Source organism: Corvus moneduloides, chromosome 15, assembly GCF_009650955.1.
Source record: "Corvus moneduloides isolate bCorMon1 chromosome 15, bCorMon1.pri, whole genome shotgun sequence".
Lineage (NCBI taxonomy): Eukaryota > Metazoa > Chordata > Aves > Passeriformes > Corvidae > Corvus > Corvus moneduloides.
Genome location: NC_045490.1, coordinates 12,199,368 through 12,225,279, shown reverse-complemented (window position 1 = coordinate 12,225,279; position 25,912 = coordinate 12,199,368). Strand labels below are relative to the sequence as shown.

The following is a 25,912-nucleotide window of genomic DNA, read 5'->3' as shown; positions in this document are numbered from 1 at the left end:
GGCAACAGTATTCTTTCTGTAGAGGATAATGCAGCTCTTTTAAAACACTCTCAACTCAGCAAAACTGGTCCACTCAGACTTGGTGATTGCTGCTGAACAGAAAGACCTGTCAGTGAAATTTCTACCTTTTAGCATCTGTAAATAGAGGCAGATCCTATGTAAAGCAAGTATTGATTCCATGAAACATTTGTATTGCAGGCACAAAGTTAGAAAGGATCAGTTAGGGGCAAAATGTGCTACAGAACATGTAGTTATGTTTCCTGCAGCACTGGGGGACATCTCCTCCTCACTAGGATTGGGGTTTTAGGATAGCAGGTAAAGAATAGGACGCAAGCACATTTGGGATGGGCATGCAAGAAAGTGCAAGACAGTGAGGAGCACTGTGTTTTCTTTGTTCTCAAGGAAGGTTTGAATTAATAGCACTCTACATTTGATGAAAGCAGTTTCATCTCCCTTTCCAGAACCCCATTGAAAGGATGACTGTAATATATTTTACAAACAGATGCAAACTTCTGTTCTCCAGTTCTTTCTTAAAAAATTCTGCCTGAAATGCAGTTTGAGTATTGTTTAAATCCACTGATAGTACTTCTCTTTCAATTCTTTCTATTGAGTTGTCCTCCTGTTGTCTCCTCACCTGGTCAAAGTGGTGGCAATAATGAGAAGAACTTTTCTAATGAGTGAAGTCCTTCCAGCTGAAGAAAAATCCACCTAAAACTATGTAGATTTCCATTTTAATCTTAAAACTTGCACACAGTTATACATCAAAGTTATACAGTGCAAACATCAGACTGATGTTTGAAGCTGAATGGCTTTAAAAAGAAAACTTTTTTCTTTTTTTCATCAAAAGCTTCCAACCTAACAGTTTTAGAACCCTCAGATATTTTTATAGCGGTATTTCAGAATGTATTACGCAATATAAAAAATTTAGGAAACCAACTCTCTGTCCAAGAGAGCTTAGAAAGGAAGACCAAATCCTGCAATCAATTGATGCAGGCAAATGCCACTCCATTAATTTAATAACAGGTCTCTGCAGTCTGCTTTCAGGGCTGAATCTTACACAAACATCATGGAGGAGATTTAGACACAGAGTGACATAATCTTGGTGCACATTTTTTGCTATCTTTTAAGTGTTTTACTATCCTTACCCTATGCAATCACTCATTCTTCCTTGCCCTGCCTTCCTATCAAAGGATGTCGATGCTGCAGATATTTCTTAGCTAAGTGCCAATGTAGCTAAAATCAAGGAATTAAAAAATTGCTGTCTATATAGCTGTTAAACTAATTTATTCCACCACTTTGAAGGAAATGGGGCAGCTTTTTGTGGTGATTTCATGATTTGATAAGAGGACTTTAGATCTCAATCCATCATAATTCTAGGTGCCTGACATTTTGTATCTTGTTCCAGTCCCCACTGAGTTGCTTCCAATTGTCTGCAATCAAAGCACTTGGGGATGTCTTACACAACCTTTTACTTGCCTTTTTTTTTTTTTTAATCTGTAATTAAATTTCCCATTAAAAGACTTTCTTCAATATACACTTAAGTTCTGCTGGTCTCAAGCTACACAAATGATTTTTGTTTAAAGATATAGCAGGTCCTTGACTCTTAAAACACTACCTGGGTCAAGAACTGAGGTAAGGTCTTACCTATATTGTCTTTAACCCTGTGGAGATGCAAGTAGTGAGTTACGGAATGAAAAAATATGAGCTCCAACATCTGAAGTCCTACAGAATTATGCAAATCAAGAAGACATTATTATTTGCCCCTCCCATTTGCTCTTCTCTTACAGTTAAGTGACAGTCATGCCTGTATCAAGTGGTACTTATTTCCTGAGCAACTTATTGGACTCATTTTCTGTACAATACTGATAAATTCATATTTTTTAAGGGCCAAGAGCAGCAGAACTGGCAGGTCTTACAAAACTGCTTTTGTCAATAAATTTACCAGTTTGGATTATTTTAGATACACAGTAGTTGAAGCTGATGTGAATCCCAGAACACTGTGGCTATGAAAAAGTGAATTCCATTGCCTATGAAAAGCAGAATCAAGATACCTGCATGAATAATTTTTCTATGTATGTGATGTAACAGGTATCTTTATGCTGACATCCTGATTGCTAATGGGATGGTGTATGGTGCATGGACTGTGTCACATTAGATCTGAAGACCTAAAGTGAAAGTAAGGAGACCAAGATAAAGTATATTGAAACCTTGCTCAGGAAATTTCTACAAGGGTTGACTATATTTTGTTTTCTTTTACATGAATGTATAGATTTACAGGATTTGAAAATTGAAATCATGTGTCAAAATAGTTTATTATTAACATTCTTCTGTAATTAGAGAATTAAATGTTATCGTATACATAGAAACAACTTCCACCTGAATGTTTCTGATACTGCTGCATCTTATCTAAATGCTAAAAAATTCAGGAAACATCACTTTGACAGAACACAACAACTTGTTGATGTGCAGTGAAAAGATTTTTTTTTTTTAAGTGGGATTTTGCATTTGTTAGTGACACTATTTGTGATACAGGGCTACTGTTCTTGGGCTACCATCAATCAGCATTTCTTCTGTCTCTACTGACTTGAGTGACTGGGTCTCTTGAGAACCTATCTTGAAACTCTTAATCCTTCTGAAAGTTTATTTTGCATACCATATATATTTACAGCAACCCATTTGAAAACCCTTTAGATTTCTTAGTACATGGCCTGGGATATTATTCATGGTGACAGGAAAACAGTGCTGTAGTCAAGGGTTGACAAGATTAACAAGTATGATGTTATTTTATTGCCCATTTCTTTCATAGTATCACACGCTGCTCAGCGAGGACTGTGGGCCATTCTTTTAGAGTATTTCAGTTTTGAGGGGCATTTTTTTCATTCTTGAAAACTAAGAATGAAAATAATCTGCAACTGCCGTTTAAAATATGACCATCTTTGCTGGCTTCTCTCTGATATTACAGTACTTGTAGTCTAACTGAGATATTTTTAGAACCAGAAGTACCATATCCAGCTGGGAACCAGGTTGTTTGCCCATTGTAAGACACCCAAAATCTCAGCAATCCTTCAACATGTCACATGAACAGTTCTGCACTTTGCCAATACTGGTGTTCACACCAGTTATTTCCTCTACTTTTCAATCAAACACACAGACACAAGTGAGAAAAATAGGGAAACGATTTCTTTGACAAGTTGCTTAAAATAAATGGGAGATTTTGAAGGTGATAAGAAATTTTAACTGGCAGAGATAGACCACAACCCTGTGGTCAGAGAAAAACTGGTATTGTCAAAAGTGTATAGCAAAGCAAGAACACATTTATGAAAGGAAAAATGTGCCAGCAGTGTTGGTAAGACAATGTTACTGCTATAGACCCATTTAGAGAGCAGTGCATTTACAGCTAGCAAAAATAATGAGTTATGCAGATCAACCCAAACATGGCTCAATAGAACCTTTAAATTTCCAAAACCCAAGGATATACATTAATTTTTCACACATAATGCACCACGATATCCACACATACTGAATTTGTTTGAGAGATGTTCAATTCCTTTTTGCTGGAATAGCCAGACTGGGAGTAGGTTTCACTACACATGGGGCAGGGGTACTCTGTGTATAAGATCAGAGAAGAAATGTGAGATATTTTGGCATTGTTTGAATTCTTCTTAAGTTAGTATGTAAATCAAAAATTCCTGTCAGTCCAGCACCAAATATTACCAGCCTTCAGCATCAGGTTAATGCTGATATCCGGTCATATTCAGATGTGGCAAATGACAAATTTCTGTGGTGTAATGGCAATTAATAGCAGAGACTCAGAAACCATTTAGGAGTGTTGGATGTGGTCCCAAGTTAGCACTTGCAGGTGAATTTCACCGTGCAGGATTAAAGTGTTTTATCTGGAGACCTCCTGGTCTTATCATATGATTGCAGAAAGGGAAAAAAGTGCCTATTATACATCTAAAGTCAAATGATTCACTGCACAGCATATCCACCATCTTCCTTTCAGGGCCGTATTTCAAGAGGTTTGGCAGTGAAGCAGCCTGGCTGTGTGAGAGCAGAAACCTCCGCTGGTGAACAGGGAGAGTGGCTCTGTAACATCAGCTATGGAACAAAAAGCTGAAAAATTGGGTGGGGGCCGTGGGTGTTGCGATTTTAAAAAATGCTTAAACGTTCTTTAACTTAATTGTTTGGTTTTTTTCTATTCAATACATAAATGAGAAATTTATCACCCACACACTCTTGTCTGTTTCAGCGGGAAAAGTGTGTTTTCTCACTTTGTGCTATTCCAATTGTTACAAATGGGAAAAAGTAGTGAAAATATGTCTTGACGATTTGCCCCCAGCCCCCCAAAGGATGGCTATTTTGTTTCTGGAAGAAAAAACCGAGAAGCTACTTACTTGAACTCAAAGGCACAGTGTGGCGGTTTAAGGCACTGACAGTGCGGGGAGAGGAGCACGATTTGTTCCCCCCGCTGGAGCAGTGCCGGAGTGGCCGCTGGCAGGACGGGCGGCGGGGAGGTGGGGGAAAGGGGGGGGGGGGGGAGAAGGGGGGGGGTGCCCTGGCCCCGCTCCAGCGGCAGGTGGATGCTGCGGAGCTCGGCGTGGGGCTCCCCGCTCCCGAGCGCTCCCGCCAAGGTAGCTATCGGTCCGTATTAAATGGCTGCCTGCTTTTCGGGGCTGCCGATTGCTTCACGGTTTGGCCGTTTATCTTTTTTAGCAGCTCTGCCGTCTCTCGGGGGCAGCTCACCCCTCTCTCCACCCCGCCGTTTCCCCAGGTGAGGCTTCATCCCACCGCCTCCCTGTCCGCCCCCACCTCAACCCTTCCTCCCCTCGCCCTTCCCGGGGAGCCGCCGCCGCCTCTTCTCTCCGAGCATCCCCCCGGTCCGGCGGCCCTCCTGGCTCTCCTGCTCCCGGGCCAGGGTGCGCCTGGGTGTGGGTTGGGGCCGGCCTGGCCGTGCGAGGCGAACTGCGGCTTTCCCGGGCAGCAGGAGGCGGTGGCCGGCCCGGGGGCGGCGAGGCAGGGTAGGGCAGCAGCTCCGGAGCGCCTCACTCCCGCGCCGGGGACCGCGCTGTGCCGGGGAGCAAACGGCTCTCCAGCCCGCCTCGCTGTCTGTGCAACACCCCCCTTGTCCCTCCCCCACCACCCACCGTTTTTTTTGGTTAGGTTTTTTTTTGTGGTGGTGGTTTTGGTGGGGGTTTTCTTCTGCTCCTCCACTCTCCTGCAGCGAGTTAAATATTTCTTGTGTTAACTGACGCCTAAAGTGTTCCAAATCCCTTCACTGCGCCGCCCGGGCCGGCCGAGGACGTGTGCACGCCCAGATCCGCTCGGTGAAGCAGCACGGTTCCGCGGGGCCGAGCGGGTATGTGCGTGAGGAGGAGGAGGTGTAAAAGGAGCGACGAGCACAAAGCAGATTTGAGAGGAATAATTTAACTCCGGTGTTTGTTATTTTTCAGGGGTTTGTTTTTTCTCTTCTCTCTCTCTCCTTTCTATCTTTTTCTCTGCTCAGGATTTAAATGTCATTCAAAGCATCCCCAGATCAGCTTTCCGCTCGTCTTCTGTTTCTTCCGAGGCATTAATTGGATCACGTGCTGCATTTGAAGAGCTTGGGTGTTTTACCCACTAAGGTAAGTGGGCTTATGCACCTACACTGAGTCTGGATGGTCACTAAAAGCCTTTCAGGGTGGTGTTTTTCTTCCCCTTGGTCCCCCTCCTCCAACTCCGTGGCCAGGTTTCTACCTGAAGAACTCGCAGCCCTGGGTTAAACATCGGTCGATATATGGAAAATGCGCCGGGGGGGAGCGGGGCCGCGGGGGCTCCGCTCCCGCCCCTCAGGCACCAGCCAGTGACCCGTGGGAGCCGGTGGTGGCAGCCCGCGACCCCCTCAGTCCCCAGTGCCTCTGCTCCTGGAATAGCGCCTGGCAATACCGTAAGGAAAGAAACAGCCTAATCCCCTCTTACAAGAAACTATTCGTCATCATATTTTTTTCCTCCGTGAGAAATACTGTAGGCGCCCATCTCCCTCCTCCCCCACCGCCCGCCCCCGTTGCCAGCGCCGGCTCCTTTGCCCGCACCTCTCCTCGCTTCAGGCGGTTCTTTCCAGGGACTAAGAAGTTAAGCTGCCCCCTCTCTCCCCCCACCGGCCCCCATACGTACGCAGTGCATTCGCCTTTTTAACCTATTCTTCCTGCGCCTAATCCGAGTCCGTCCAGCCCCCCCAACCCTTAAACTAGGTTGCAAAGCCGCTGTACTCTGTAACTCCTAAAACTTCTCTTCTTGCTGTAATTTATATTCTATAATAACAAAAAGGACAACAAAAATATATTGGATCCTCCTGTGGATTACTTTTTTTTAAAAAAGATAATGCATTTCCTTCTTCCCCTTTAATTTTTTTTTTTCCCAAGGAAATTTGCTCCATCTCCAGCAGCAACCACTGCTCCTTTTGATGTTGTGGTACGCCGTGCGCATGCGCTTCACATTAGAATTACTGCACTGGCCAGAATAAGTTGGATCTCTTCTCTTCACTGAAACCCTAAATCATATCAAAAGCTAAAGGGATGCTGAGAGTCCGGAAAAAGGGTTACTTTGGGATTTGGTCATTCCCTTTAATAATAGCTGCGGTGTGTGCACAGAGGTAAGTGATGAAGATATCTCTTTTCCTTTACTTTGAATTGCAGTGCATACTGCTGCTGAGAGGAATGTACAGCTGGGGGCTGAGAAATCAGAAATAATACAGTATTATTCTTTCTTTTTTCTCTAGTGTCAATGACCCTAGTAACATGTCACTGGTAAAAGAGACGGTGGATAGACTGCTGAAGGGCTATGATATTCGCTTGAGGCCAGATTTTGGAGGTAATTTGACTGCTTTTGAATAAGAGAGGTTGCATATCTGGACCGGGTGCGTTGCAGGGTGGGGGGGAGGTTCGAACGTGTTTTGGGTGCTGTTGCTTTGGCGTGTGTGTGTGTTGCCATTTCCTCTAGCTGATCCAAAGTTAAGCCCGTTTTTTTTCAATTTTCTTAGCACAGGATGCTCTTAATGCGATCACTTAAGTTACTTGTATATTCGTCATCGGTCCCTCATTGTGCGTGTGTGTGTGATAATACCTTACTAACCTGTAATTAAACCCTTGTTTAACTGGTTTCATCGAGATGCAAATCTCTCTTAAGTTCACCCAACGTTTATTCCTTTCAGCTTTATGTGCCTGTGATCGCACTTACTATTTTTGAGTACAAGATGTGCTGTTAACTGATACAAAAATGTCATTTAACCCTCTGCGTGCTCCTACTTCGAACTAGTTTGTTTATTTCGGCTGTGTTCGCTGTGGGTGGCCCTTTCACCCCATCATTATCCCCCCCATCCCTACCCCGGGCTCGGTGCTCGCCGTCCCCAGGGCGCGGGGCTGAGCGTGTCGAGGCGGGTGGCGGTCACGGAGGCCGGCGCGGAGGAGCGCGGAACTGGGCGCGCCGGTGCACGTGTGTTGTGTTACATAAAGCACCTCCACGGCCGTGGCTGGCGCGGGGTGGCCCGGGTAGTGAGTGTATGGTCTCGTGGGCGCGGTGGCACCCTTCTGAGGGGGACTGGGGGGAGGGGGAGAAAGAGGTGGGAAGCGCTTTATGCCTCTTTCCTGACTTTCTGATTATGTTTAAACGTCGTTTTATGTGTACGCTGTGTTCGCCCTGCCAACTCTGGTAAGAATGAGTTAAGTTTTTAGAGATCACATTGCGGACAATCTTGTCGGTTTGCAGGTCCCCCAGTGGCTGTTGGCATGAACATAGACATTGCCAGCATAGATATGGTCTCGGAAGTCAATATGGTGAGTATTTAGGGTTTGGGGCTGGTTGCTCTCGGAGGGGGGTGGCTGTCGCTTCTCCCGCCCCTACCAAGGCGGAGCGGTGCCCGCGGGCGTGCTGGGACCCGGCGCGGCCTCCTGCCTCGGGGAGCCGCCCGGGAGGGGCTGCTCGGGGGTCGGCGGGGGCTCGGGGGCGGCGTTCCCCCTTTGCCGGCGGTGGATCCCAGGGCAGGGGACCGGCGGGACCGATCGGGGCTGCGCGGGGCCGCTCCTGCGGCAGCTCCGGGGGCGCTCCCGCCCGCGCCGCCTTCCCGCGACAACGGCGCCCCCTGCCGGCCGCGCGCGCTCACCGCACCCGCCGCCCCGCGCCGCGCTCGCCCCGCGCAGCGGCCGCGCCTTTCGCCCCGTTCAGTGCCTTTCCTCGTGTCATTCTTTTGTGCCATGTTAAAAAAAAAAAAAAATCCAAAATTGCCGTTATCTCTTAGCAGTGCACTTTTGATTAAAAACAAAAAAAGAGGCTTTTACTTTGGTATATGTTCAAAACTTACCTTTTTTTTCTAGCCTGACATTATTTTGGATGGTGATAAAAGAGTCGATGATTTTAAAAGTTTAATTTTTCCAAGATGTTTGTTTCTAGTACCTAAATACTTGGAACTGACTGTGCTCAAATACTGAACTTGTTCAGAACGTAGTAACTTGACACTGTGTGTTTCACTTTCATCACCTGGGAGACTAATGAGGTCTGGAGAAAATTGGACAAGTCTGATTCATACTTTAGAAGAAGCTATTCTTGACTTAGAAGAAACTTTACTAACATTCACTTTTATTATTTGGAAATGTTTGGGGTAAACTTTTGAAGTTTTTATCTTAATTTGCATGTTAATTGGTTAAGGACACAGAATTTGGCCTAACACTCATAGGGGCTTATACAGGAACAACAAAAGACACTGAAACATAGTAGCACATGATACAAAAGTGATGCAAAATAAATGTGGTTTTGTCAAGTATTTGTGAATGGAAGTTTGTTGTTTGAAGCAAATTTTCCATTATTCTTGAAGGGGTTTCAAGTAAACATCTTTCTAAATATGGATGTGATTTTAGGGCTATTGCTGTAGCTGTAATCATGCATTTGAAAATAGCATCTGGAAAGTTATCAGTTGTCTTAATACCGTTTTACTACTAAAATATTTAGTTCCTCAGTGTCATGCTTGGGTTCTCAGAGATGTTGCACTGAATGAATTGGCAAACATTTGTTCTCAAATTGAATGACTTGTGTGATGTACAGGAGTTTTTTTATAATGTAAAATAAAGCCCTTGGCCTAATTTGAGGATAACATTACAGGTGATTTTACTGTGAGACAGGGAGGTGTTGGTGACAGAGAGCTTGATGCTGTTCTTTTTCAAGATAGCAGGAAACTTGAATAAATTCACCTTCTGAAACATTACTTCTGGAAAATTTCTAAGTGGCTGAAAGCAGCTTCCAAACTTTGTATGAATAAACTTGTTATCTAGTATTCTACCTTCAGGAGCTTTAAGTGCAGAGGAAGAAAATTGCATTGTATTTTAAACCACTTTCTTTTCATTAAGACATTTTCATTAAGCTGTGGGTAGGAGAAACAGGGAGATAGAGTTATTCCTTTGACAGCCCTGAGCAGTGAGGGAATGATGAGGGTTCCTTGCTGGGACTGCAATCTACCAGGTCAGTGTTATATCCTCTCATCCCTTCAGAATTAGAAGGTTCTCGTGAAAAAATTTTAAAAATACTTGTGAATCTTTTCTTTGTTTCTTTAAATGGTTTCTAGACATTTGGTCTCCAATTAAAGGTGGTAGCGTATCAGAATACGGTGATCTGACACAGCCTAACTATATAAGGGAGTATTATTTTTAGTATTCTGTAGTCAGTTTATTGTGTTTCTATAATGAAATGTTTGACCTTTCTGAAAAAGCCTCTTCAGACTATCTGCAGAACTCAGAGGAGAGAATGTATAGACAACTTTGTCCTACTAATTTGCCTAAACCATTTAAGCTCTGGGCTTATTTTACTCTAAGAAGCCACCTATTTCTTAAACCCAGACAATCACGTTACATAATTTTTTTTCACTTACAGTTTCAAAAGAGATTCCAAACGAAGATTATAATCTGCTTAATTGCAAAATGTAACACTTGATTTTACAATGGTCTGTATAGCAAGTACTAATATATCCTGAATATAGCCTGAAATGAATGAGGAGAGAAACATACAAGGAAACAACAAAATATGTACTATGCAAGGCCTTGGCTTTTTTGCTTGCAAATTCACCAGAATTTGGAGTAGAAACCAGGAGGAATACCATGGAATGCTAGCTGATGCAAAGCCTTCTGAGATAACAAGAGACACAGAAAGAATCTTTTGGATTTGTGGACCTGTTTTTTTCTAAGCGTGGCCTTGCTGTAGCTTTGTTTGTAGTCATGGCAAACACTACTGACTTTAGATAAAGGCAGATAATTGCTTAGAGTCATGTACTAACATTAATGGGATCAAACTTCTGCCTTGGGAGAAAGGCTAAATAATCATAGTTATTCAGCTTGATATAATTTCTTTTAATTTTAATGTTAACTTATTTTAAAATTATGTTTCAGTCTCGATATATTGCATCTACAGTATAAATTTGTGCCACCCTGCAGGCAGAATGTTTATCTCCAGTGTCATGAAGTAAATCATGAGGTTTTCGCTTTGCTGAACAGGATAATTTAGAATTGCTATTATAGAAAGTAAAAGTCTGTTAAGGATGTTCAAGAATATTACTGCTGACTTTGAATTCTTAAAGAGGTGATAACTACTTGCATCATAAAAAACTCAGAATGTATTAGGCTTTACAGGTGAGTTACAATTATTTTTTTTATGCAACAGAGCTGAAACTGTAAGCTGTTTACCTTGGGTAGTCAGAAACTTGAACTAGCATTTATCTGAGTTTACAGAAATGGTTTCAAAGTACTGGTACTTGTGAACATAATTCGTTCCAGCTCTGGGGAATGCACTGAATGCACATGAGAAAAGTGAGAACTTCAAGTATATGTGGTTATCAACAAATGCCATGACTATTGGGACTAATTTCTTTGTATTCCGCAAAGAGAAAATATACAGCAGTTATTTTATGCAATACAGTAATGATTATGGCTAATTCCACTCTCCTCTCTGGACCAGGTCCTGCAATATTGTTGAGTGTATCCTTTATTCTAGTTATACTATAGATTTTCTTAAGGTTTCTCTTATTCAGGTAACAATGGAGAATAAAGATGAAGATCTGTGAAGCCTACTAAAATGGTTTTCCTGGGCTAATGATGTTATGTAAGATTAGCTGTATTGCTGTGAGTCTAATGCAATGTTCTCAAGACAGTTTCCAGGTGTTTCTTCCTGTACTAGAATTTTCTTCTGAGCTTCCTTTTCTTTAATACAAACCATTTGTTGTAAAAATAATATCTTCAGAAACTAATCACTTAATAGGATCTTTTTTCTTTTTTCTTTGCCTTTTCTTCTCAGTTAATTATTGGAGTAGACCCCTTGAAAATGTAGCAACGAAGGCTATTCTCCATTCTGATTTTCTCCCTTTTTCTCCCAACTATTCCCTCATAAGCTCTGTAAAAATTCGTACAGGTTCATTAAGAAGTACAGAAATAAATTTTCTTCCCTAGACACCCCTGAAGATTCTGCATAACATGTTGTGCATTTGATCTATCTGGAGAAGACATGAGGATTTCTATGGATAATGTTGGTCATGTGTTATTTTCAATGTCTTGGCTTATTCCCTATTAAATAGGTCAACATTTCCTTCCTTTTTTTTCTTTTTTTTCCTCCCCTCCCCCCCCCCCCCCCCCCCCCCCCCCCCCCCCCCCGTCTGTGGCTATTCTGGGATTCTAGTACAGAATGTCTTGAAAAGAGAGAGAAATATTCTGTAGCTACAGATTTTACTCAGGAAAGATGTGCTCTTTGAGGTAATGGGTTGTATATGTAATTAAATATAGCTATTCACACTGTGGGTCATTGGGGTCTGCGGAGAGGAATCTGAACTGTTTATTTAATTCTAAGTATTTGCTTGCTTAGTGTGCAGGTTTTGGCACATGGAGTCAGTAGTGTGTGTGGAGTTAGAGATGATGGACTGGTTTGTCTTAGTGGGAGCCATTACCGTTGATTGAGAGCATAATCCTTCCATCAAGTGGGAGTTGGAGAAACAAAGGAGCTGTTACCATCTATCAGGGAAAGGTTTACTTCTTAGTGTGTGCCAAGTTTTACATAGCAGAGCCTAATAGCTTCAAAGCTCTAGAAAGGAAAGTTGGAGGTTTTTAATATTGTATTTCACTTCTGTATTTGAGTTATGCCAAAGTTGCACAAAACAGTAAGTATAAGACTCATAGATCAGAATATTCTCAGTCTGAAAATGTGCAGGCATAGCTGTAATTTGCTGGTAGACCTCTGATTTTGAGTTGCTCTTGATAATGGAAACCCACTACCGGTTTTCTTAAAATCTCTCATTTTTCTTGAGGTATTTTCGGTAGGGGGCATTAACAGGGGTTTAGATTATGAAATAGGTTTCGATAATGAAAACAACAGGAGCTGTGTTGCTGCCTCTCAAGCAGCAGCAATTATCTCTATGTGTGTAAAGGAAAGAGGTGGCCTGTGATATAAAGGAATGGGGATTAAGTGGTAAGGAAATAGGGTGGAGCTGTTCCAAACCCCAAAACTTCATGGAAAGGTCCTGATAGAGAAAAATGAAAACAGGAAAAAGTGTCCTATATACATTGGTGTAGAAAGAGGTGAGGAAAAAGGTCATGAAAATGGTTTCTGTCAGCAATATCTTCTTTTGTCAATCCTTTCTAGTTGTTTATGTTGCTGCACGTATTCTGTAGAAAGAAAAAGGAGAGAAAGGGCTGAAAATATGTTGAAAATGAAATACTGGAATATTGAGAAGGTGCTGCTTCACTAAATACTTCTGCTGCCAGAAACAGTTAGTTTTATTGTTTTCTCTGTGTCATAAATGCATATGTTTCTTCACATAAAACTGCATTTCTCAGCAGACAGTTTGAATTTGACTCTTGCCAAATTATTGTGCTTATACACTACTGACTCATACTGAAGTGTCTAGAAGAGACTTCTGTGAATGCAGAGCAGGTGATGTGTATCTTAGAAGTGAGAATTCATTTTTACTGAAAACCTTGTTTCACCTTTTCCTTCAGTTACTGTCTGGAATAACATCACAAGATATTTTTGAACTGAACTAAATGTCTACTACATGTCTCTAATTCAGGCATTTTCCTTTCTTAGCTTAAAGGTTTGTAAAAATAAATAAAAGCTCCTATGTCCAAATAAAATATTTATTCTTGAGAACCAAAGAGAGTCTTCCTATGGTATTCCTCATGTGGACTGAAGTTTTCATGCTGGTTTTGCTAGACTACATGTAGCCACAGCATGAAAAGATTCATCTAGCACATATATGCAGGAATATAGCAAATTTGTAACTACTTTTATAAGATAGTTATGTATATTTACGTATATTATGTATATCTATGTTCTATATCTCTAGAAGCATGATGTAATTCTCATTTTTCTTTAAGGTCAATATAAATGGTTTGTTAATTGGATTGCACTTTTAGTGTGATACAGTATTAAAAGAATTTAATCAGTAGAAAAATCTTCTTGTTTGGTTGGTGGTGGTGATTTTTCAAAGTGATTGCTCCCTTCTGCAGACCAGGGGACGGTTGCTAGTAATTTAAAGAGATTGCCCTGGAGGTGATTTGTACTACTGAATTAATAATTATTGTCTTCTTTTTTTGTTGTTTTTTCCTTTAAGAAAGCCTTAATCTCTAAATATTGAAGTGTTTTGGCTCTTGTCACAGAAGAAAAGATAAATTTATCTGTAATATATTTTATGGGCAGTGTCTTGGGAATGAACATCAAGTGTACTTGTTCGCTCGTGCTAGAGGCTGCTTTATTTCATAACTTCTCTATTGAAAATCACATAAAATCTTTATAGATGAGCCGTGTAGTAGTATAAAAGATTTTTATTTTGTACTCTACAAACTCGTTACAAGTTTAAGCTGTGGTTGTATTTGTGCTCCTTAGTGACTCTAAAGTCAGTGCATCATGACTAAATCCTTATTATTCCTCCCTCCCTTTTTTATCCTCATACATCATGCAACCCTCTACAAGGTTTATAATAGAGCTTTTAGTATTTAATCATGTTGAAGTACAGTGTTGTATAGTAATATTTCTTTTTTTCCAGAAGTAGTCCAGATTCCTAGTAGACTTTTAGTGGTTAATACTGTAGTTGTCTGCTAGCGCTTGTATGAATTAAGTAAGCAAGGTTCAGTCCCCTCATTTCAAAGGATGGTGCTCATCCACAAGGTAATTTTTGTAATGCCCCTTTTAAGACACAGAAGATGGCATCATTTGTCTTTAGAGAGGATAACTTCAGAAATAGTCAAATGTCTGAGTTATTAAAACTGAAAAATTTGCTGTTATAAGTGGATGCAATCTGTCTGTACCTGTGTATAGTTACAAATTAATTGTAGGCATTGACAAAAGTTGTCAGTTGTGGGTTGCAAAAAGAAAACCAGGGCAGAATCAGCCTTTGTACTCTACTGTGATTACTCTAAATATGCTTCTACAGGGATTCCCGCCCTGCTTCCATTTCTTGACAGAGATGCTCTGTACAGTGGATGGATAACAGCCAGGACAGCACAAGCCCTGGAGGAATAGTGATGTAGGGCCATATTTACAGTTTCAGTCTTGCCTGTCTGAAGGCCATGTTGTGAAGTAGCATTTCTCTCACTTCATAGCTTTTCCCTACAAAAACCTTTGCATGCAAATTCTCTGGCTAAGTACTTTGAAATTAGCTGACCAATGCAAAGATCCTCCCAAGACTTGGAATCACACCAACTGCATATAACATTTTTGTATAAGTTTTGCAAATAAGGGTGTAATTAATTCCCAATAAAAACTAGAAGTTCTGTTTAAAATCAGAAGACATTTAATATTCAGGAAATTGACATGTATGCAACTGACTACAGAATACGTAGATCATATTCAATGTCGTTTATCACAGGCCAGACAAAGCACTGAGAGTGTAAGCTCTTCCTCTGTCCCCAGACTTAAAAGAACAAGGGAACTGTGCTTTTCTGTCTATCTTGAGCTTCTTTTTGCATATCTCCATCAAAGCTAAAGCCTATTAATTTTTATTCTGTAAATACTGACAGAGGGATTCATTTGTTAGTTTTCAAGTAATAAGAATTTAACTGTGTGGGGAGGAAAGCAACCCTTCTGAGAGATGTATTTTGCAATTCAAATGTGTGCTGTTATAGTAGATACGTCACTTCTGAGTATTTCCACTGATTTTTCCTATATACAAACCACTGTTCTTTGTGATTGTGCTGAAAAACGAACTCAGCTTTATAAATTTTGAACAAGTAGAAGAAATTTACAGAAAGCTTGGCCTTGGACAGGAGCAGTATATTAAATTATCCTAATGAATGCATTACTCAAAAAATTCAGCTATTTGAAGTGGCAAGTCCTTGTTCCACTGTCTGCTTTCTGGACTGTTTCTTCTTTCTTTTCTTCTTTAATGAACAGGCATTTCTATTAACCAAACAACTCTGCGACAGTGTATTAAACCCCAGAATTTTCTTTCGCAATTGGGTGTCCTTATTACTGCTCTTGAATTTCTCTTTCCTGTGGCCATGGGTTTTGCATCCCTTGCTGCAGAACAGCCCGGGTGTAGTGAACCTCTGCTCTAGATGGATTGTTAGCCCATGGTGCTTGGGAGTGGAAGCATTCAGATGTCAGAAGACCAGGAAAACACACCTTGCATGTCATGAATTAACCTACAAAAGGCTGACAACACATCCTTTGCCTTCTCTGTCACTGGAAATGGTTTACATGACTTGCTGTTATGTTAGACACGACCTAAGCACACTGGCTTTGTCTATATTTGTATGAGATTTAAATATTGTCAACCTGTCTGAATGGGCTTGAGTAGGAACAACATGCCTGCTCAGCTAGAGCAGTTCCTTCCTGAATAGATGTGCAGTACAGGACATCTATTTCTTCCTGAACTGGGAAAACGAAATCATCAAAATGGCAGAAACTTGTGAATGTAATCTTTTTCAGAGATCAGTCATCACAATTTCCTTGAAAAGTTGTTTTGGATTGACATGGGGCAAAAGGCCCTAATGTGCAAAATGCCCTAAGTGGTGTTTATTTTTAGATACAACCCTTGCAGAGAAGTTGTTATAAGGTGGAGTTAGGTAAAAGTCATGCTAAACCCAACTGAGATGAGAAGGTCCTCCAGACATGCATGTGGATATTCATATATTTCGGATGTCTCAGGATGGTGACTCTTGTGATTTAGATTTCAGAAGTCTTTCTCATTCTAGTTCTTGCATTACATATGGCTGTGAAGTAGCCAGAAGTTCCTATTGCTTTCAAGGAACTGAAGGCATCTATTTCTCAGTGAGAACCAGCTAGTAAAACGTAGTAATTAAGTACTAGAAAAGATAGTTAGGCCTTTTTAAAAACTATTCATTGCCACAGATGCAGAAGCCTAATTTCTATTATAAATTGGTTTATATTTTTTTCCATGGAAGTTTGAATTGTTTTTTAATAATTGGAACAGAGATTCTTTCCGCTTGACTGAGTAAAATTAGTGCTTAGACTTTTAAAATTTTCTGTATAGGCCTTTAAAAATGTATATTGTTAAAAAAGAAGGCACATTATTGCAACCACAGTGAAAGTAGTGAAATATTGTTAATTCCTTTTGGTCAGTAAGGGTTAATGTGTTGTCATTTGCATAACAGTTTTTACCCAATAGTCCAGAAATTGTTATGGTCCACTGTCTAATCCTTATTTGTTTCTTTTATAAGTGTATTTTTGAGTTAATAGACCCTGCAGCTCCAAAGGACTTGTAGAGCATTGTGGAATTTTTTTCCTCTCCCAAGGACCCGGTAGACTCTGCTGGCTCCCTCAGGTGTGTCAGAATAACAGTGTTAATCCATATTTGACAAGATGTGCACCAAAGGAGGCATAAAATTTAAGTGGAAAAAAAATAGCTTGAAGGTCCAGTAGATTTAATTTATAAATTAAATAATTTAGGACTGCAACTGTTTCATTATTCCTTATTATGAAATTATTTATTCCTTTAGATAATGTACAGGGAAGACAGAAATAGGACTAAACAAATATGCACGTCATTTCCAAATGAAAAGGAGCATTTTGCTACTAATTCTGTCATTGTTTCTCTAATCATGTAAGTCCAGAAATTACCAAAGAAGCCTTTTAATCAGCCTGAAATCTTCCTAAAATTTTTGTGACTGTTCAATCTGTTTTACTGTCCAATTTCTCTTTTTCACTGATGTTTTGCGGTGCAAGACAGTTGTAGGAAGTCCATCCATAACAGAATTAACAATATAATGTTTGTATCTTGTAGCAAATGCTGCAAGGTTGCTCAAGATAAAATATTTAACAACCACATTAAATAGAAAAATGAGGTAAAATTACTCTCTTTTCTTAATTTTGAAAGAAGCCTTTTAAAAGTGTGAGAATGTTTACTGAATAATGCATAGCTGAGACCTTTCATATCAAGTTTCAGCTAAAATTATATTATAGCTGACATATAAATCCTCAAAAAATAGATTTGTAATGGAAATGTCAGGGGACCCTTAACTATAATCATTCCTGTTAGTGTAAATGCCTGGAAGTGAATACTGTTTTCATTAATCTACTATTATGTGACACAAGTGACCAGTTACAGAGAAACCTATAATAATTCTAGTTAACTGGTTGCATTCAAAAATGCTGTTAAAAGTACCCGCCTCTGTGCATAGGCTTTGCAGAATGCTTTTGTGAGCTCAGGTCCCAGTGAGCCTTGTTTTGAAGCCTTAAAATATGTAAATGTGATGCTGATTTTTCCATGGAGGCTATTTCTGCATGAGTTTCACACAAGATTTGTGGGCACTTGAGTGACTCGAAATGCATTACAAGATGACTCTTATAATGTCTCAGCCACTAAGTGTAAATGGGACTGGGTAATAGTCTCCAAAATTGTTGCTGTGCAATAGGTGCTCTTTTGAAGTGAGTGGATTTTACTGGTGGTTTTAATTGGCTGGAAAGTCAATAAAACCTTGCTGGCAGTTTTGATTTAAGGAGATTTAAAACCCAGTTAGTTCCATCATAGGAAGAGTACACTTTTTTTACTCTTCGTCTTTGAGTTTGTGTTATAACCAGATGCATTGCTGAGGCAGCATTAGGAGGTTCATGTGGTTCCTACCAGGGCCAAATTTTGCCTGTTGTTAAATGGGAAACATCACTTGACATCAAAATCTTTCTGGCATCATTATTTTACTTTCAGTTAAATGAATAAAAATGAACTTTTTAAAATCATAGAATCATCTTGGGTAATCTAGATGGTAGTGCAAAGTCTTAAGTGTAGAATTAAATTTTGATTAATTTTTAGTTGCATTGATTTTTTGAGAGCACAAAGGTCTTTTATATGGCATATGGGAGTTTGGGATAGATACCTATCCCCCAATAATATGCTGTCAGGATAACAGTTTTTTTATTCTTGATGGCAGCAATTATTTAGTAAAGCTTGAGAATAAGAGATTTCAATCAAAATTGCTGCTTTTGGATATGTAAAGGGCTTGTTTTAATCAGTGTCCCAATTGTTTTTATTAAGGAAGTATTTTGTATTTTATGTAACTTAAATTACCTCGAGTTGAACTTTTTGAAAACAAAGAATGTGTATATGTGTTTTCTTGTTGAGTAATTCATATAAGCTGAAACACAGTAATGGATTTCTTTGTATTGCACATCAGCAGGAGTGCAAAGCTTTCCTGGTCATAGCTGATCTGTTCCTCCACTGCTTGATCTTGTTCTTCCTGTTTGTTGTTCATTAATTTCTGCCAGTTTGGCCTGACTCTGCAGTGCCTGTGTCTGCCTCTTCCCCTTGCATGTGTGTGTAAGAGATCCCAGTCATTCACATACCTGGGTCTCTTATTTCGTTCTGGATGATGGAGTAAAATGGTTGAGCATCAGTGGTTCAGCAAGTGTAAGCATGTTTACAAACAAAACTAGTGAAGTTGTAGTGTGTAAATGTCTGACCATTAGCCTTAATCTATCTGGCACTGCCCTTAGATCGTGGCTCTGACTGCAGCAATAATGACAACCCGAGTGCCTTCTGAGGGAGAAATGGGAGTTCTGGATGTTCTATCCTCACATCCTCATTTGGTGAGGACACACACCCATAAGACATAAGCATATGTTTGAGGTTAGGCTTGTAAGTGTTTTGCTGAATTGTGTCCTTTCTATCATCCTGACCTCAGTTTGGAGGTGGATGTGGGGGGGTTTTCTGTTGTCGCCAATGGCAATGTCATAAACAGGATTATGTCTGGAGTTGTAAGTAGCAGATTAGACAACCATGAAGACAGTAAATCTGTTTTCCAGCAAATATTCCAAGTGATAAAGAACCTTAGGAGAAAAAGATAAAATGTGATATATAGGCAGAATTGTTTCCATGCAGAATATTTTTTCCGAATTTCCCTGGAGGGATCCGCTGTTCTCTGAACATCCAAGAAGTTCGTTGTGCTTCTGATCAGCTTCCCACGCATTCTCACCCACACTACTTTGCTGTGTCATCTTAATGTCATTTTTAAATACTAACAAAAGCATTTTGTTTATAATGTAGAAATAAAGATCTTGAGAGGGGAAAGAATGCCTTTTGTATGTTATTTTAGCAGATCAAAGCTGACTCACGAGTAGCAAATATGAAGTAATTAAGGTATTTAAAATTCACAATTCCTGAGTTGTGAATTTAAGAAGTGTTTTGATTTTAGTCATCAGATTCCATAGACTTTCTAAAATATGATTAGTATTATTTTTAGAAAGTTTACCTTGCTGCAGAGTATTATATTTAGAGTATAGAAGAGTCCAGCAATTTGTAAAGCTAGGTATAATTGGTGTTTTAAATAATTGGCTGTGCTGAATAAACGGCCTCCAGTATACCTGGACACTAAGTGGGAAGATGGAAAAACAATCTTTCTCTGGGGAAAAAAAAGCAGCTATCATTAATTTGATTGGCACGGGTAATTTTAACCCATGTTATTTACTGCTTTTGTGATGGCCTGAACTTCCTAGAAATACAGAAACAAATCACTGCCAGCACTGCAGGCAAGCACTCATGCAAATTTTCATTTGCACCAAAACTTTTCAAAATTAGTCAATTTACACCATGTAGAACCTTGGAACTGCAAGGTGAAACGTAAGTTCTTGGGAGGTCAGTAAAACTTGAACCAGTTTCTTCTGGGAAAAAGGGGGGAAGGTGTTGATTTGTGGGTGAGAGCTTTGTCTTGCTGGCCCAATGTCACAAATGTCTTAAAGAAAAGAAAAATAATCCAGTTGCACATGGACTCACTGGTAATATATGAACAGCAATGGAAGAAAAATTATTTGTATTAACTGTATTACATATTATCAGTAGAAAAATTGCTTGATTTAAGATTTAATTCAATTTTTGTAGAAGTTGACTTCAGCTTTTAACTTTTGCTTGATAGTATTGTGGGTTTCCTTATGTATCAATAAGAGCTTCCAAAGTATGGGTTATGAAATGCTGCAGTTTCTTTTTATTTTGCAGTAGCAGCCACCAAGCCCTGGTAATGACCTCCTTGGAAAAATGACAAAGATCTTTTGCTTGAAGGAGATGAACCACAATTTTTTGTCTCATGTGGGAACCAACAATCCAGCTCCCATGATATTTGAAAGATTCCCCAAAAGATTAATTTTTAAGTTTCTAAAAGCTTCTACAAAAAGCAAAAGAAACATTGTGGGGCTGTCACTAAATGTGGTATTTTATGATAAACTTTTTTCTGAAGCTCACTGCTGAGAAAACTGTTTGTAGACAGTGGTAGTGTAGTGCAGATTTGCAAACTTTCCACTGTGGAAACATCTCCCTCTAGAGAGGCCAAGTTTTATCTCACTTGGGTTTTGTTTCTGTATATAAAAGCAAACAAACCAAAACAACGAGTTTGGAAAAAAAAAAAAACCCAAACAACACTTATTGGTCAGTAACCTTAGAACACAGGTAAGTCTACAACTTACAGTAGTAAAATGGCTGGCGTTGTATATTTTCATGGGCAGAATTTTACTGGGGTGTATTAGATTTTTTTTTCTCTGTTCTGCATGTGTAACTACTCTTGATATTAAGAGAACCTGAGTCTTAGATGAACTGCAATTCAGTCTTAGATGAACTGCATAAAAAGCAATTGTGTGGTAGAGAAATACGATTTTAATTCTTCCTTTCTGAAGATCTCAAAGTTTTTTTTTTTATCAGTTTGAGCCTATGTTAAACCTTGGAGCCCTCTCTTGAGTTAGACCGATGTATAGTAATTTCAAGTTTCAAGTGCACCAGTTTCAAATCTCTTGTACTAAATTACTGGTTGACTTTCTAAAGCTGGCCAAGGTGGGAGAGGGCAGTGAGTTTTTTTTACTTTCAAATTATTCTTAACATCTACTTACAAGAAAGAACTGGAGAGAGAATGAATCTCTTTGATTACTTTAATTGTGAATGGGCATTAGCTATAATGTCTCTTAGCTTTTATCAATATGATGACAATCATTGCTTATCATTATCTTAACATATGATGAAAACTTTAAAAATCATGGGGGGAAAAAAAGTGGGTTTCAGAAAGGCCTCTCTATCCTTTTGAACTTTTACCAATCTTATTTCACAGAATTAGCTTGTTTGCTAGACTTTTAGCAATATGACTGTTACCCATCTGATAGTTGTGACCTTATGTGAGAGCAGACTTTTCTCTGATAGTGGAACTTCACTATCCCTTGTGCCAGGGCTTCCAAAATGCTACTTGTGTATTTTTAAGTGCTATGGAACAATGGTGCTGTTCCCTCTATTACCTCTGTGCAGAGCTGACACAGGATTTTGCACAAATGGCTACATTATCAACGAGACTTCAATTTCACAGTTGCAAACCTTAAAACATGGTTTGTTAGTGACCTTAGAAAATTTTCCTGTCTTTCAGCCCCTTTTTCTTCTAAAATCATTGATTGCTAATTCACAGCTGGAATTTACATAAATCTTTATTCATGAAGGTAAGAACAGTTGCCACGTTGCTTCTGTCTCAAGTGAAGTCCTCACCAGCAGAAAAGAATTGCTATGTTGGGCTATTTGCCCTCATGTTTTCTAAATATAACTCAACATCAGTCTGGTTCCTGAATCCATCTGCACTAATATGTCTAGAGAAAATAAAATATCATATTGGTCACTTATTTTTTAAGTGAGCAAAACTTGGCAAAAATGAAAATAATTTCACAAGGAAATACCCTTTTAAGCAAAGACAGAATTAATAGTGAGCTACAGCAAAGATATTTTGTAATATTAGTGATTGTGCTTATCTCCTGTTTATAGCACCCAGCTGTAGAAGCACTTTTAAAAATTTTTTTTATGACCTAATTTTGAGAGAGCAGTAATTATTCACCTTGGTCTGAGATTTTCACTTCACTTTTTTTCAGCCTAAAGCATTGTCTAGTAGGAGAAGGGTAATGATTTCTCTGAAGGTGAACCAGAGTAGCAGACGGGAGGAGGTTTTAGGTGAACAGGTGGAACTCAGGTAAGCCAATTGTTCGAGCATATCAGCAGTATCAGTTTTCCAAAATCACTGTTTTTATAAAAATAGTCTTTTAGCTGGACACCAGCAAAATAAAATAACCAGTATTTCTGCTTGTAACGATAAATCATAATCAAACTTTTCTCATTGTTCGGACCTGCAAAGGTATTCAAGTGAGGGCAGTCATTTAAAAGCATCATTCTTTTAGTTACTATCACTCAGATTTTATAGGTTACTATTCAATATTCCTCTCTTCTACTGAGAAAGGCTGTGCTTTCAGTACATTGCAAACCAAAACTGTGGGCTGCACTTCTCCCAGGAATTCATCTGCCTGACACATAAAATCCTCAGGAGGATCTCTTTGGTTGGTGCTTCATTGCTGTTGTTATTGTGCAGTTCTTTATGTCTGTGTGATTTTTTTTTTTTTCTGATTTTTGGATCCATCTTGCCTATACTCTCTCTTTTCTGAATTGAGATGTGGCAATAGCAGAAGGTGATTCATGGTTAAGAATTGGTAGGACGATTTAGTTTTCTTATTTTTGGTGTTTTTTTAATTTGTGTGGTGTGTTTGGTTTTGTTTTGCATTTTGGTTCGGGGGGGTTTTTTATTTGCTTGTTAACTTTGTTGGTGGGGGGTTTTTTATTTTGTTTTTTAACCCAAGTATTTTTCTGGAGGTAATTATGGTGTTTGTAATAATGGGAAACATTCCCTCATGATGCTACAGTAGAGGTAGTTTGACTTAGGAAATGCCTTCTTTAGGCATCTGTTGCCAGCAGCTTTCTCTGGGGACTGTTCATTCTGGCTGTATACACCCCTTTTTCTGGTTAAAACTTATTTTCATTCAGATATCAATCTGACAGCTGTAACAGTCTTCAGGTGGGATATAAGACCTTTAGCTTTATGTGTTTATCCAGAAACTTAGACTTGATTATTTTAAAAGATTTGAAATAGTTTCTGCAGTGACTGCATTTAAAAAGTCATCACTTACTAGTGACACATATGCAATAATAATTGAGCTAGAATGTTTGTATATTTGGAAGTAACCACTCTAAAATATCATTGAGTACCAGCTTCAGATAAATACTGCCTTCTCCATTTATGACCATTCTGATGAATGCACCCTTGTATCTTTTCCATGTAGACAAAGTTTCTTTTCATTTTTGTCAACTGCATACTGTTCATGCTATCCCTTTTCCTCTTGCATCTTCATAAACGCTCCTTTAGTAGGATGTCAGTATGTGCCTAGAGAAGGAAATATGGCTGGAATACAGCGTGCAATTCTCTGGGCTTATAAAATAATCTGTGAAGGGCAGTTTTAGTGCCTCATCTATTGGAGCATCTGGACACTCTTCTAGGGTTCCTCTCAGTTCTGAAAAAAAAAAAAAAATCCTGAACCCCAGTTTCCTTTAGGCATATTTCTACTTTCAATCTTGTGGAGCTTGAAAGGCAAATAAAATGAGTAGTCTAGTTAACATTAAATGGCTAATGATGAACTTCTGTCCTGGTGCTTGGCTGTCTGTAGCACAGAGGGAATCACTAATGTAATGCATGTTTTGTTAACTAAAAAGTAGTGACAGTAGCCCTTTGGTTAGAGGCTGCTCTGAGTGTTCCATAGTCGATGTTCACAGAATGGATGACAATGTACTAAATACTAGCAACACATAATTGTTTGTTAACAGCTTCCCCAAGTACTGTTAGCCCCTTTTTCTTAACAAAAAACACTGGTTTCAAACACTTTCCAAACCTCTATTGCTGAATGAAAACAGTTCCAAGAAAAAAAAAAGGAGGATAAGAGCATTACGAAAGAATGTGAAAACCATTTCTGTATTACTGTGACTATCCAGTGCTTTGAGAATTTTAATGGAGTACCCATTCATACTGCCTGTAAGAAAGCAAATCCAGCAGCAGGGAATGTGAGAACATCTGGAGCACAAACCAGGTATCTAGGTCACCAAATGACAGTTAAATTATTGCTTTTAAATGGTACAAGTTAAGGATAGAAGTGGTTGAGCCTAGTTTAAAGTCATATTTTGTTGTTGTTCAGTGATTTAATTTATCTTTCAAGTTGCTGGGAGAACATAATTTTCAGCTTCAGCAGCTTCCCACATGCCATTATTCTATGGCCAAGTTAATTTTATTGATCTTGTTATTAATGTGGATCCAAAAATGTGATTGCAACATACTTTGTCATGTGGGAGCAACATATCTTGAGAGACACTTGCAATTAAGAATAATGTGCCTTTGATGTCTGCGTGCTGTTTCTCCAAAGAGGAGAGCTTTTATCTATATTTTCATAAAACTCTAAATATGAGATGTTTAAATCCTGTGACATAGACTTTTTCTTTAGTGCAGCCTGGGGTTATTCTCATGCTGGTAGAAGGCAATTCAGAGTGGCCTAAAAGATGTGTTATGTGTCTGGGAGTACTTTATTATATGTGTAAGTATATTAGGTTGTATGAAAAAATGGTGATGGGAATGGGGAATTCAGTTGAGTAATAATGGACATGTAAAAGTAGTTTGACCAATATGTCAGTCTTTTGCTATCAATATTCTACAGTTGTACAATAACATGTTATTTTTAGCAGATTGTCTGGAGTTAATGTACTTTTAAAAACTGAAATTAGTATGTGTAAAATGAATGTAGTTGCCTGCCGTAGAATCTTACCTGCTCTTCTTTAAGTATATTGAAAAGTGCATTGCTCTTATCTTAGTGTTATCCTCCAAACAGAAAATACAGATGCACTTTTAAAATAATTCCAGTTTCAGTTTGAGGGCACTTGAATCATACATATATACACTATAAGCAGCCTTTAGAGTCATTACATTCTGATGGGGAAAGGATATGTGCAGGAACATAGATAAGAAAATTGGAAATATAAAATTTAGCTTAGGACTGTGCACTGTAGCTGTCCTTACATCGGGGAGTACCTTATTTTATGTAGAATTTTATTTATGACAAGGCATTTTCAGAAGCAAGCATCAAATTCTGTTTTCAAGGTACAACATATATGCCTCATTCCTGTCTAACACATTTATAATCTATAGAATTTTCACTGAGCTGAGAAATGTTTTTCTTCGAATATTTTTTGCCCCAACTGATTATCTCTGTTAACTGCAATGTAAATAAGCTGGCATAGCTTTGTATGTCTGTGTAAGCATGTATTGTACTGTGTAGAAAGCAATGCAGGAAATAAGTCAGGAGTGCGGCTGTGCTCTGCTTACCTAAAACACAGCTCATTCCTGAATTATTAGAAAGAAGCCTCTTGAAAAAAATTTTCATTTCTTTTTGTCACAGAAAATAAAGAAGGAAAGAAAAAGGAGAGAATGCATAGAACAAGCTAAAATTAGTAAGCAGCTAATGGCCTGCTTGGTGTTCAGGGCAATGTGCGGCTGTAAGTGATGTGCTGGCAGACTGCAGCCGATTTCCATTAAAAGTCCACACAAGGTTGAAGAAATCTGCGACTTCTTCATGAGGGAAAGCACAG

At 39.2% G+C, this 25,912-nt stretch overlaps 1 protein-coding gene across 4 annotated transcripts in view; it reads left to right on the top strand.

Annotated features, from left to right (window-relative positions):
* The first annotated feature begins 4,724 nt into the window (after window positions 1–4,724).
* Window positions 4,725–25,912, top strand: part of GABRB2 (gamma-aminobutyric acid type A receptor subunit beta2) — a 162,291-nt gene continuing 141,103 nt past the window's right edge. For 2 of the 4 annotated variants that reach the window (XM_032124666.1, XM_032124669.1), the window contains exons 1-4: window positions 5,365–5,621; window positions 6,399–6,628; window positions 6,755–6,846; window positions 7,741–7,808. In XM_032124666.1, coding sequence (XP_031980557.1) covers window positions 6,552–6,628; window positions 6,755–6,846; window positions 7,741–7,808 — 237 coding nt within the window. In that variant the 5' untranslated portion in view covers window positions 5,365–5,621; window positions 6,399–6,551. The other 2 variants (XM_032124668.1, XM_032124667.1) reach the window with 2 other exon arrangements.